Source organism: Camelus ferus, chromosome 15 (assembly GCF_009834535.1).
Source record: "Camelus ferus isolate YT-003-E chromosome 15, BCGSAC_Cfer_1.0, whole genome shotgun sequence".
Lineage (NCBI taxonomy): Eukaryota > Metazoa > Chordata > Mammalia > Artiodactyla > Camelidae > Camelus > Camelus ferus.
In genome coordinates this window covers 21717751-21731288 of record NC_045710.1, presented here as the reverse complement: position 1 = coordinate 21731288, position 13538 = coordinate 21717751, and the positions used below count along the sequence as shown (strand labels likewise).

The following is a 13538-nucleotide window of genomic DNA, read 5'->3' as shown; positions in this document are numbered from 1 at the left end:
ACCCCATCAGCCCCTCAGTGCACCCCTGCGAGAGGGAGAGGTGGGACACTGGCAGCCAGCTGAACTCACTCACTGTCTCCCGCAAACACCAGGCTGGGACCCACGATTCCAGTGATGCCCCAACCAAACGCCAGGTCGCCACGTGTCACAGACCTTTATAGAGGGTCAAAATCTCCAGTGTTGTGTCCACAAATTTCAAGCGCCCCCTGTGGCAGAAGCAGGAAGCTGTAAATGGTCTAGGAAGTTGGAAGTGGGCACAGGTGGGCGATGCCATCGGCATCCACATCTTAAACAGACTGGCTTCAGATGAGTGTTTCACAGTTGTCACTGCTCTTTCAATCACACTTAAGAGTTTTCACAATTGTTCTTGAAAATTGTTTCATTTGATGTCAGCAGCCATCCTGCGGAGTAATTTTATGCTCTTCATTTGACAGGTGACAAAACCCAGCCTCAGTGATGTCAAGCAGGTTTCCACAGGGATGTGGCTAGTGGGTTACTGCAGACTTGGGGCCACTGACCCCAAAGCCAAAGGTCTTCCCGTGTCTCCCCGCCAACTCCATGTTCTTGCCAGCATTTGGTAGCAATCTTGAGATGTCCTTTATTCATCCTAGTGGACATGTTGCCCCCACTCTGAGGGAAATCCACGCTCACTGGGAATGAGCTGTAGCCGGTTTGGGAGAGCACCGGGCAGGCAGGCGGAGTATAGGTGTCAAGGAAGCCCTGCCTGCAGCTCAGGGGCTTTTGCAGGGACACGGGGCAGGCGGCAGAAGGGGACAAAAAAGGGGCTGAGGACAGGTGAGTGGGAGAGCAGGTGAGGATCAGGATGAAGAATTTGTGTCCAAGCACTTGCTGGGGGAGTTGGGATGAAGGAAGACAGAGAGCAGGAAGTGGGAGGGACAGAGGATGAGAGAGAGGACCCTGGGGCAGAAACCCAGGGAGGTGGGGCCCAAGGTGCTGGGGGTGCAGGGCACGTATGGGGTGGGATGGCGCTGGAATCCCCGCTTCCTCATTCCCTGCTTGTGGACTCCCCAGCTCACTTCTAGGGCCCCCGGCCCACTTCCAGGGCAGTCACCTACAGGCATTGGTTTTTCCTGAGCCAGCCTGTCCTCATACTTGAGCTTCACTGCAGAAGCTTTTCCCACCAGTGGCATATCCAGTGGGTGTGGGAATCAGCCTGCCCTGGGTGCAGTCAGTAAGGATGCAGGTGCAGAGAAGTTACAAGCAATAAATCCAGGGAACACTTGTTCAGCAGTTCTAAACAATGGCAATGATAAGATCGTCCCCCATCACCTTGGTATTCCACTGCTTCCTCCGGGAGCAGAACCGCTGCTCCTAGCCTGCAGTAAGCATCCCCAAGGGAGAAATGCACAGGCCAGCCTCCCCAGCCACCTCGGCTACCACCACCCCGCGGCAGCAGCCAACCAGGAAAAAATGAGTTTGTGTGGAGAATCCTCACCCAGGGAAGCACCCCCAGCAACAGCTTTGAGGCTTCCAGCACTTTCTACGTTGCTCGCAGCTCTGGGCTACGGCCTAGACTTCCTTCTCCAGGCTGGCATTCAGGTGCCGTTGCGGGAGGCAGAATTGCAGTCGCAGCATTGGGAGGAACTGTCCTGGACACCTTGTGCAGGTGCCTCCTGGGAACTGGTCCTCTGTGTCGCATCCTGACCAGGTGACTCTCTAGCCTGTCTGGGTGGGAAACACAGACTCTATGACAGCCTCTTCTATCTGGACCTTGACCGTCAGAAAATTCTCCCTAGTCTAATGGAAATTCTTCGTCCCTGGTCCTGGTTCTAATCCTCTGAGGTCATACGAGCGAGTCCAATCCATGTTCCACACTGAAGCCTTCCACGTGTTCATAAGCAGGTCTGTCACTGCCCCCAGGCTTCTCTGTTCTAGGCTAAAGCATCGCACTTGACCATGCTGGCCCCTGAGTGTTGCCGAGGCGTAAGCACGGCCCTTCACGAGGGCGGGGACGTAAGGCGTTTAGATACGTGGTCATCCGCGGCGACCACTGCCGTGTGAACGCAAACCGCCCTCCCAGGTGTGAGTTATTACCAGCCGCGTTGCAGGCTGGGAAACCGAGTGTGCCCCGCCTGCGGAGCACGCCCTTTGGCCGCGGAGGCGGCGCGGAAGCCTGGCGCCCGAGGCCGGGTACAGCAGGCCCTCCCCGCTCCCCTCGACCTGGCGCCGGGTGTCGGGAAGCTGCCATCCTGTGTTTCCTGTGTCCGGGAGGCAGAGCAGTGATGGCGGGGTGCGTGGCTGTCTTGCAGAAATCTCCTTCAGAGTGTGGATGTGCGGGGGCAGCCTAGAGATCGTGCCCTGCAGCCGAGTGGGCCACGTCTTCCGGAAGAAGCACCCGTATGTTTTCCCGGATGGAAACGCCAACACGTACATAAAGTAAGGGGGCGTCGCAGGGGCTCCGTGGGGGCGGCCGTGGCCGAGGGCTTTTGTGGTGACGGGTTGTGGTTGTCCCGGGGCCTCTGGTAGGCTGCCTGAGTGTTCTGGGGGGACGGGGGTGGTGTGTCACGCCCGCTGGGCCTCTGCCTCAGCTGCGGAGGCCTGGCCTGTCTCTCCGGCTTTAGGCTGGAGGCTCCGCGGCTGTTCTCCCTGGGTGGCTTCCTCCAGGCGTGACAAGACCCCATGTGTGGCCTTTGGGGCTTCAAGTCACGCTGTCTTGCAGGGCTCAGTGCTCCGAGGGTTTTGGGTTATTCAGGGTGGGGGAAGGGCGGCTGGTTTTTGCCGCTGAATTCCAGAAGGTCTGCTGCTCCCACCTTCAGGCCGGGTTGGCAGGGGAAAGGCCCTTGGGAAGATTCGGGAATAGGGACTGGGGACAAGTGGATCCAGCCCACGTGCCGGTGCACAGGAGGGGCCAGGCTTGGGGAGGGCCTGCGGCCCTGGGCTCCTTGCCGGGGAACAGGACTCAGTGACTCAGCGGTGCCCGTGCCCCCTCCCTCCCTTTTCTTTGGCGTGATTTCTCCCGTTGATTTCCCCCTTGGCCTTTTTTTCTCTTATTTGGCCCGTTTGAGGGAGGAGCCAAACACCTCTCTGGGGCTTTTCTCCTGGGCTGTCGCTTTCCTCCCTGGATGGACAGGTGTTGGTGGGGGGGGAGCTGTGGGAGGGATAACACCGTGGTGGGCAGGGCAGGGCCACGAGAACCCAGCCGGCAGAACGGGGAACAAAGGGAGGGCCACCAAGGCTCTGGGCTTTTTAAAGGGAAAGGTGAGCTGAGGACACCTGGTGTAGGCAAGTGGTGGGGCTATGATGTGAAATGGGGCCAGTCTAGATGTGAGGGGGCAGAGCCTTGGGCTCCAGAACATTCCTTGTATTTGAGACTGGGCCCTGGCCAGGGGGCATCCTACACACCACCAGTGGGTCATTGGGAGGTGAGGGAGATGTGGGGCATGTCAGATTGGGGATGGTTAGGCCAGTGGGAGGAGCTGGCAAAACATCTGACCAAGATGGCGTGGTTACCTAATTCTCTACACCTGCACCAAACTAATTGCACGGCCTGTGGGAAGACCCAGTGTGACCTTCCCCTTGGAGAGCTGGGCCCTCAGCTCAAGGGGAGACACCTGGAGCTGGAGCCACAGCCTATGGGAGGCCAGAGACTGTCAACATTCTCTGCTTGTACTCCCACCAAAGGGATGCCCCAGGTTCTCCTGGCTTTTTCCTCCCTGTGGGTTTTTTTTTTTTTTTTAATTTCTTTGTTGAGTGCCATAGAAGTCCAGTTTCTGGTGTAATTTCTCTAGTCTGTACCTTTTGGGAAAGAATACATCATGACTACTGAAATCCTGTGTCTTGGGGTACAGGCCCCTTTGGACTTGGTGGACGTGGCTAGGCTCAGCACTCTGGGGAGACTAGAACTACTGGACTGTGGTAGCCCCCACCTGGGTGACACTGCTAGCTTGCCAAGTGTGTGTATTTTACCTGGATGTGTCCCAGCTCCCTCTCAGATGGCCCCTCCCCGACACCTCCCATCTCCCCAGGAACACCAAGCGGACAGCCGAAGTGTGGATGGATGAATACAAGCAGTACTATTATGCATCCCGGCCATTCGCCCTGGAGAGACCCTTTGGAAAGTAAGTCTCCCTTCTAGTTGGTTTGTGCAGAGAGTCAAGAGGAGCCATGGCTCACAGGCCCGAGGCGAGTGGTCCCTACAGGCCTATATGCTCAGCTGGTCTCCAAGCCTGTGGTCCCTCCAGGGCCCGGGCTGAGGCTGTTCTCCCTTCATGTCCCTTCTTGCTCCTGTCTGGGAGGAGCAGTAGCAGGCAGGTCTCCCCTAGAGCAGTGCTCCAGCTTTGTAGGGATAGAATAGGACAGGGAAGGGAATTAAATGCCAGATACCATTACATAAGATGTCTCATTAGTCCTCCTCAAACTGAGAAATGGGCATAATCACTCCTGTTTTACAGATGAGGAGACTGAGGCTTTTTACAGTTTAAGGTAGTTACCCTGGCTCACACCCCTGTAGGAGGAGTCTCGGACCACACCTGTCTGGTTCCAAAACAATACGATGTTGTGTTCCCCAACCCAGAGCTGATTTGAGTCGAGAAAAATGGCAGCTTCACTGATATTATCCTTCCCCTTTTGGGGAGAGGCAACCAGTGGCTTTTTGTCATCTAATATCCCTCAGTCATTCTGAGGCTGTTGAGCAGATGGGATTTTTGCAGACTCCACATCATAGGTGGAGCCCATCACTGCTAGAGAAGATGAAACTAGACCCCACCAAAATGATCTATATTCCTAAAACCGTAAACCCATGCTGTCCCTCTGGTTCTCCTGATCAGAGCCTCCTCAGGCATTTATTCTGAGTCCTCATTTAACTTCCGGTCCATTGGCCGTGTCCGTCCACCCCTCCTTTCTTCACTTCCTTCCTTCTCCAGCTTGGGTTCCACTCTTGTTTAAAAAGAGTGTTTAAAAGATGTCCTCAGGTCTTTTGCCCTGTTGAGCATCTGTCAACACTCCCAAGTGAAATTCTCTCAACCCTGGATGAGCCCGACTTTGAACTTTTCTCCCCTCGGCACATGCTGCTGAACAGTTCTGGGAATTAGCCAGTGCTGCTAACACTCTGTGGCCATCATCAGTCTCAGAGAGGCCCTCAGTGGATGTCTTGGTCCCACCACCTGGCCTGGCCAGCGTTTCTTCTCAGTCCTCCATTTGTATCGTCTCTGCTCTCCCCAGCTGCTGCGTCTGCCCCCGTCCTTTCACTCACAACAGATGACACCTCTGCTTTATAGATGAAATAGCATCAACTTCCCAGGACACACCAACCTATAAACTTCACTGTATCTGCACCATCGTTCTGTCTCTTTCATCACACAAGGTGTGCCCCCTGTGGTATCAGGGCAGCCCTCTACCTGTTCTCCAGATGCACCCTTCACTCCTACATTCACTCATAAATCAACATTTATCGAGTTCCTACTGCCTAGATTCATCTCCTCCTGCCTGCTGGCTTCTCAAACTTTAATGTACACACAGATCTCCTGGGGATCTCGTTAAAATGTGGATGCTGGCTTGGTAGGTCTGCATTTCTAATAAGCTCCCAGGTGATGCTGTGCTACTGGTCTGAGGACCTCAGGAGCAAGGTTCCAGGGCGATGGTTCTCAAACTGCCCGCACATCGCAATCACCAGGGGAGCTTCAAAGAATACTGATGCCTCTACTCCACCCCCAGAGAGTGGATTTAGTCTGGGCTGTGGCCTGGGCTATGGAATGTGTAAAAGACCACCCCCCACCAGGTGATTCTTATGTGCAGATGGTGTGGGGTCCACTATTCTAGGGGACTTTGTCCTCCGTGCGCCTTCTCTCTCCCTGATCGCCAGTCTCTCTTCTCTTTTGCATGATTCCCATTAGCATTTAAATTTATTCTGTATCTTACACAGCTTTTAAAAAGAAAAGAAGAGAAGGAAAGAAAACAAACTACAAGAACTCTTTCTCAATCCAACAGTGCTTGTCACCTACACCCTGTCTTCTGCTCCTTCAGAGCCAAGCTTCATGAAAGCTGCCTGCATCGCTCCCCCAGCTCCTCTCCTGACTGTGATCTGAGGCTGTGCCCTCCACCCCTGTTATCACTCCCACCTGGCCCACCCATGACTCCCTGGGGCCCCTCACCTTCCTCTGTGTTATCCCACTGGTACGAATCTTCTCGCACCTAACCCCCTTCAGGCGCACCTCTGACCTCTGGGTTTCCAGAACTGCAGGCTTGGCTCTTGTCCCGCGGTGCAGGTTGCCCTCTCCCAGGCCCCTTTGCGGGGGACTCTCCCCATCCTTATATGTTGGTGTTCCCTGAGACCTGTCATAAGCCCTCCTCTCACTCCACATTCTCCCTGGCATCAACCACCGCTTGTGTGCTGCTCACATTTGCATCTCCATCCCTAACCTGCACCTTGTCTCTGAGCGCCATCCCTTGGATCCAAGTAGCAGATGGACATCTCTGCCTGGGTGTCTCCCAGGGTGCTCCAACTCAGCAAGTCCTAACTGAATGCATCCTCTTCGTTCCTGAACTGGCTTCTCACCCCAGGTTCCCCATCTCCGTGCACACTCTTCCTTGCATCTTGTTGTCCGAGCCAGAAATCTGCATGTCCACCTTGACCGCACTCTCACATCTAAACAATCACCAAATCCTGGAGATCCTGCCTCATTCATGCACTGAGCATCCGGGTTCTTGCAAATACTGAACATTTACTGTTCAGAAATACTAAACTTAGCATTAAAAAAATGTTATTCCTGCCCTCTTGTTGATTAGAGTCTGATGAGGAAATGTGGTTAGTGCTGAATAAGAAGTCCTAGTCCCTTGAGAGCACCTGGTCCCATCTCTGGGGTGGAAGGAGGTGAGGCTGGACAGAGCAGGGCCAGTTCTGTGTGGTTGCCCAGGAAGGACAAGGTGTAAAGGGAACTCAGGCAGGACTGGTGGTGCAGACAGAAATGGAGGGACTTGCACCTGTCCCTATTCTCCATTCCTGCCCCCACTTCTCTGCCAGAAAGCATGGTCAGTACCTTGGTTTCTACAGCCGCCTCCTATCCACCCTCCTAGCTTTGCCCGTCAGATCCGTTCACCATAAGTAAGATGCTCTTAAAGGACGGGCATCACCATGTCATGCTCTGCTGAGAACCCGTCTTTGGCATCCCATTGCCCTTAAAGCCCAAGCTCCTCCCCCAGACCCATTATGGTCTGTGTCTGTCCTCTCTACGCCCCCGCTTCCCTTCTCCTCCCATACATATTCTAGCTTCTTGTAGCGCTGCTCCTGCCAGCGGAACCCTTCCCACTTCACACACACTCATCTCTCGTGGCTCTTCCCTGCCCTTACCAGGGCCTACCACCTCACCCACTTTGTGGCTTGTCTAGGCAACGTCCCCTTTCCTTCCAGATTCCAGCTTCCACATTACCACCTGACCACCACCAACCCCAACAAGCAAAGCGCCACCTCTGAGGGGCTGCCACATGCCCCGCAGGCCCAGCCCATGTCCACATCAGGTTGTGAGCACTTGGTTCATTCATTACCCATCTCTTGCTTGAAAGCTTACCATCACATCCCACATTGGGCACAATGGCACAAAATAGGTCCTCAGTAAATGCGTGATGAACAAATACATGACCATGCCCCAAACCAGCTAAAGAACAGGGTTTTCTGAGGCTGGAGTGGTCTAGAGGAGGGGGATGGTATTTCAACATCTGAAGCCAAAGAGAGATTTGTGAGTAAGTAGACCCAGAGCCCTGGTGATGAATTATTAACAACCCACTGAATGTGCTTGTAGCCTTGTTTTTAATGAAAAGGAAAAAACACCCTCAAATTCTATGTTCAAATAAAAGCACAAATCTTCGGTGCCATTACTGCACCATTGTGAGATATCACTAAGTGTTTCCATAGTTCTGTCTGGAGCTCTCAGTTGATTTCCCCAGCACCCTCTGGAGAGACGTGGGCGCAGAGCATGAGCACAGCCTGTGTTTTGCACTTCCCACCCTGGGTGCGTGTGACTGGTACCTGTCTCTGACACAGCTATATTTTGTCTTTGTGTCTACCCACCCCTGTCACCCCAGCATTGAGAGCAGAGTGGACCTGAGGAGGAATTTGCAGTGCCAGAGCTTCAAGTGGTACCTGGAGAATGTCTATCCAGAACTCAGGTACCTCCCCTATGGCCTGAGCCTTGGTTGGCTGCAGGGAGACTCAGCTGACTCAGTCTGGAGAGGGGACCGCCTGTGGCCATCTGGATGAGGGTTTTTAAGTACATGGAGGTCTGAGAAGACCAGTTAACTCCTCTTATCCCTGACACCCGAAGAGGAATTACATTAATCAGTAGCATGAGGGACTGAGGTCGGCTTAGCAGTTATTTCTTAGCTGTGGGGGTTTGAGCTCCGGGGTGTGACCTCAGGGCATGGACTCACTAACCCTGATTCCGGTCCAGGCTCCAGACTACTGGGTCTTTCCTTGCTGCCTTGTTCCTAGTGGTACCTCCCCTACCCCCAGGCCCTGAGCAGTACAAGTCATGGTAGCACAGCCCAAAGCAAAATGCCCCTGCTGTTCTCCCAACACCTGCCTGACCTCTCTAGTGGCTGCTGGTGTTACATCCAAAGAGCCGTGGGTTCTCATCCGTCCTGTGGCTTTCCTCTAGAGTGCCTAAGGATGCCTCCATCCAGAAGGGCAATATCCGACAGAGGCAGAAGTGCCTAGAGTCTCAAAAGCAGAAAGACCAGGAGATCTCCAACCTCAGGTTAAGCCCCTGTGTCAAGATCGAAGGCAAGGATGCAAAGTCCCAGGTAAAGTCACTGGCTGGGGATACTTGAACGTGTGCGTGGACTTAAGCCTCTGTGACTTGCTTTTACATGACATCAGGTGTCAGTTATACCCAGAGCTCAGCAGCAGAGCAGGAGAAGCATGAGCCCCCTTACTCTGGGGCTGGGTTCACTCCATTAGGCCTGAAAATGCACGGACTCTCTGAAAGATGCCTCACCAGGCAGTTTAGCACCGATAGGAAATTGCCATGAAATTAGCAAGAGTTTAATGAGTGTGTCATTGGTGTCCAAGCTGCTGGCAGTAAGTGTGGGCTGGGTGAGGCAGGGTGGGTGGCACAAGTAGCTCTAAAGTAAGAGATGCAGAGAGAAAAGCATGCTGCTGGGTGTCACTGCCTCCAGGATGCAATGCTCGTTCTGTGAGTCTGCCCGCCGACTTAACCCTGACTTCCAGGTAGTCACATCAGATGTGGTAAAACCATCCCCACTGTCTGCCGCCCCCATCTCTGGGCAGGGCCCTTGATCATCCCTGTCTGGCTCCCCCTGTGCTATCTCCTGCTTCCCCCCAGTCTGGAGGGACCTCCCTCACCCCTCCTCAGAAAGGTTTACTTGTGCCTTAGCTGATTCATCAGCACCGTGGGTCAGTATCCTCCCCTCTGAGGATGGAACTCTTTTAAAAGTTGCTGACAAACTCACAGCCTGTCTCAACCTCTGTAACACTTGGCCTTCTGGATGCATTAAAGCACATGCATCTCATAACTTCCTTCTTGGCTCTGTGACACTGTGTGATCCTGATTCTCCTGCGTTCCTGTTCTTTCCACCTCTGGTTTTTTGGGTTGTTTTTTTTTTTTTTTCCAGCTCCTCTCCCCAACTCTCATACCCCTACAGTGCATATTCACCAAGGTTCTCAATTCACTGTTCTTTTCTCTATAAATGGTTTCTTGGAGGTTTTATCCATGCCTCCAGCCTTGGCAACCTTCTTTGTTTTGACACAAATTCTTATCTTCGTCCATCTGTGAATTCATTCATTCATTCAGCAGACATCTACGTTCTCTGCTGACTGTGGAGATGCACAGGGAAAGCTGGGTTGCAGCCCTCCATGGTACCTCCAGGGATCTAATGCAGAAAGAAGGAAGTCAGCAGCCATTGCCATATAATCTCTGTCCTGGATAGAGCTTGGCCCACAGTGCTATAGACGTGCAGAGAGAGGGTATCCAGCTTATGCACAAGGGTTGGAGACATCTTCCCAGAGGACCTGAAAATGAGCTGCATCCTGAGAGATGAGTAGAAATAGGACAGATCAGGAAGGGGAGAAAGGGCAGGCCGGGAAGTCCAGCGTGGACCAAGGCCTGGGGCTGGGAGGCAGGCTGCCTTTGAAAGGCTGCAGGGGACTGTGATCAGAAGGGTGGGATGGTGAGGGAGCAGCAGCAGGTGAGGCTGGAGAGGAGGGAAGAGGCACATCATGGTGCATCCCAAGCTGAGGAGGCTGGGTTTTATCCTCAGAGGGAGGAGGCTGTGAGACTCCAGGACAGGGCTCAGGGGATGGCGGGTTTACACTTAAACCTCCCTCCTGAACCCTTCATCTCCCACGCTGCATGATCAGGTGAGTCCTACAACCATGACAAACGCCTCTGAAATTCAAGCCAGCAGGTGGCTCCAAGCCCGTGTCAGGCACCCCGGCCATCTCACCATCCCACACATTCTCTCCAGGTGGCCGCCTTCTTCTAAGCGCTGTGCTTCCAGTCCTGTCCATCTCCCGTGGCTCCTCTTTTTCCTACATCCCCCGTTCTGGCAAGTCCCATCACTTCTTCCCTCAGAATAGCTGCTCTTGGACCCAGCGTTCATTTCTTCCTGCCAGATCAGTGGTCCTCGGCCTTGGCACTATTGACATTGAGGCCAGATCACTCTTTGTGGTGGTGATGGTCCTGTGCACTGTAAGCTGTCTAGCTGCATCCCTAGTCTCTGCCCACCAGATGCCAGTAGCACCCTCCACACACCAGTCGTGCCAATCAAAACTGTCTCCAGGCGTGATCAGATGTCCCTGGAGGACAAAACCACCCTGCTTGGGAACCACCGTTAGATTATGACCACAGCCTCCAGCAACATGCAGTCACCAAACTACCGTTCCCCATCACTACACAGCTTTCAGTGTCTCCCTGTTGTCTACTGCAAAAATTCGCACCTTTGGCCTGGCATTCAAGGCCTCTCACCACCAAACTCCAGCTTGCCAGGACTTCTCCAAAAATTGTCCAGCGGGACACGGGAGGGGCTGTCTGAGTCAGACAGGAAGAGAGAAGAGAAACACCATGGGTGTCAGTTTTACTTTGGGTCGGCTGAGAATGTGGATGACACCATTTGCTCAAGTGGCATTTTGTAAAATAAGTAGATAACGGACTTCCCTCTCTTCTCAGTCTGTTTGTGTGGGCTCTGCTCGTGGGGGGTCACAAATAGCAAGAATGTTGTTGCCCCCTTTCCCTGGGATAGGAGTTTGCCTCATCTGTTTCTAGCAAAGCAGGGTTTTTTTTCTGGTACCTAATGTGATTGGCTGCATAAGAAAGTGGGAGGGGGAGTGATGGGATCTCTGGGTCTCAGGGAGGGACCTCCAGTATCCCAGCCCCAGGCAAAGGTTGCCGGGCCTCTATTTGACTGGAGGGTGGTGGTACCTACTGTAGCCAATGTTCTGGTGGAGTGAGAAAGGGGAGGGGAAAAGGCTGTCATCTGTGGGAAATTAAAGTGGATCACACTAACAGTCTTCAAGTGAGCAAAGAGTTCTTTTCTGGAAGAGAGTGCCAAACTGTCACTCCTCTCTGCTTTGGAGAGAACAGTTGGGTTTGTGTGGCAGTAGTGTGAATTCGGGATCTCAGAAGAACACACTGAGATGGAAAGATGTTCCATTCATTTCAACAGATGTCACCATGTGTCAGCGGTGCACTGGGCACTGGGCTGCACACTGGGGAGCAAGATGGGCTGAGGCAGACTTAAAAAGCACCCCTCCTAGCAGGGCCCGCGGCCAACAGCAGGCCTGGGATGCCTGGCCCAGCGTTCTGAAGGCGTGACACCCATTGATAGGAATCCACATAACTATTTCAGCTAGAATATTCCCCCAAGTGTGTGCGCGTATGTGGTGTATACACCCTCTCAGGACTGATGGATGTTCCCTTTCTCTTCCCTTCCGTGTTCCCGCCTCCTCCCTACATGCACTAGTGGCCCTGTCTTCCTGCCTCCCCTTATGCAAGTGCACTGTGGCATCCGGGGTTCCCTCCTGCTCTCCCTGCTTGTCCTGCCCCTCAGCCTGGCCGCAGGGAGTTGCATCTGCCCCTCAGACCCCTTCGTGTGACCCATTCAGCCTTCCCTCCTGCCCCCACCTCTCTGTCTCTGAGAGGACATATCAAGGATGTGACATAAAAACCTGATTAATTAGGTATTACTATTCTCCTCATTTTACAGATGATGAAACAAAGGCCTGGAGAGATTGTCCAAGGTCGTAGACTAGCAAGTGAGGAAGACAGGGTTTGGGAAATCTAGCCACCACCCCATAGCTCCACTGTTGCTGCTGCTGGAGTCATGGCTGGTTCTGGGCCTTTTTATTCAAGTTCAATTGCTGGAGATGTCTGTCACTGCGATCCCTCTTGCAGGTTGTAAATATTAAAAGTGTAGATCAGCTCTCTCCTGTCAAGGCAAGAGATCCTTCCTCTTGACCAGTTCCCAGCGCCAGCCCCTATGAGAAGGGAAACCAAGGTCATGCCCCATGTCAGGACAGGGAGGGGACAGATCAGAGATTAGGCTCCTCCCCTCACATTAATGGAAAGGGGGGCAAGAGTGTGAATGGAGGCCCATACTCGAGGACTCCACACCAGACCAGGGGACGCAGAGGCACTGGTTTCCAGCCTGGGATGCCTCCCTTTTCTTCCTACCCCTGCCTCTGTTTCCCACCGTGAACTCCCAGCCCACCTGTCTCTCACTTGCTCACTCCCCTCTAGACAGTCCCGCTAGGGTCAAGGTGTATGTACTAGGGATACAGTCCACCCTCTGGAACAGACCTGGGGGCAGAGGTCCACACGGGTCCTGAAACCAGGCTCCCGTGTTTGGGTGGGGGATTTTAGGGTCCTCGATGTGTGGGGTGAAAGAGCAGCCGAGGGTAGGGGTCAGGAGGTCTGAGTTCTGCTTCCAGCTGTGCACTCACTCTCCGGGTGGTGTGTCCCGTGGGGACACGGGTGTTCTTATTGTTGAGAAGAGACCACCTGACCACGACTGTCTTCTGACTCCGGTGCTGGCTCATGACCCCACTCCATCCATCCCACAGCCCCATCCATCCCTCATCCCCCCTTACGTCCCTTTCTTGGTTGGCTTGCCAACCTCAGAGCCAAATGTCTAATCTGGGCGTGCATTCAAGATGGCGGCACCCAATGCCTTGGGTGAGAAACAGGAGAAACACACCATCCGTTTGTAAATGCGTTAAGCCCCAGAAACCTCCAGGGTAACGAGTTCCCTCTCAATTGTATTGGATTCCCTAGAAAAATATTTGTGAAAGATAGAAAGAATACAGGTGCATCAGTCTAACTGCTATCCTAATTTAGAGAAAGGGAAGAAGTGTAAATTTGAAACCTTGCAGTGAACCCTTCCAGCTGCACCCCCAGCAAGTCAGGCTACTGGCTTAGGAAGGATGCATACAGGCAGCTGGATAGCCTGAGTCAGGGTGATGAAGGTCAGAGCCCTTCCCCCAAACCTGGACTCACATCAGCACCTCTCAGTGAGTCTGCAACCACCTTACTTCCCTGCCTGATACGAGCCTCTGCTGCCCGGCTTTCTCA

General features: G+C 53.6%; 1 protein-coding gene across 3 annotated transcripts in view; it reads left to right on the top strand.

Annotated features, from left to right (window-relative positions):
- The window catches only part of GALNT14 (polypeptide N-acetylgalactosaminyltransferase 14), a 204663-nt gene that overhangs the window by 171029 nt on the left and 20096 nt on the right, over positions 1 to 13538 (top strand). For 2 of the 3 annotated variants that reach the window (XM_032497301.1, XM_032497298.1), the window contains exons 10-13: positions 2271 to 2397; positions 3987 to 4079; positions 8038 to 8121; positions 8610 to 8754. In XM_032497301.1, coding sequence (XP_032353192.1) covers positions 2271 to 2397; positions 3987 to 4079; positions 8038 to 8121; positions 8610 to 8754 — 449 coding nt within the window. The remainder of the gene's footprint in view (positions 1 to 2270; positions 2398 to 3986; positions 4080 to 8037; positions 8122 to 8609; positions 8755 to 13538) is intronic. The other variant, XM_032497302.1, reaches the window with a different exon arrangement.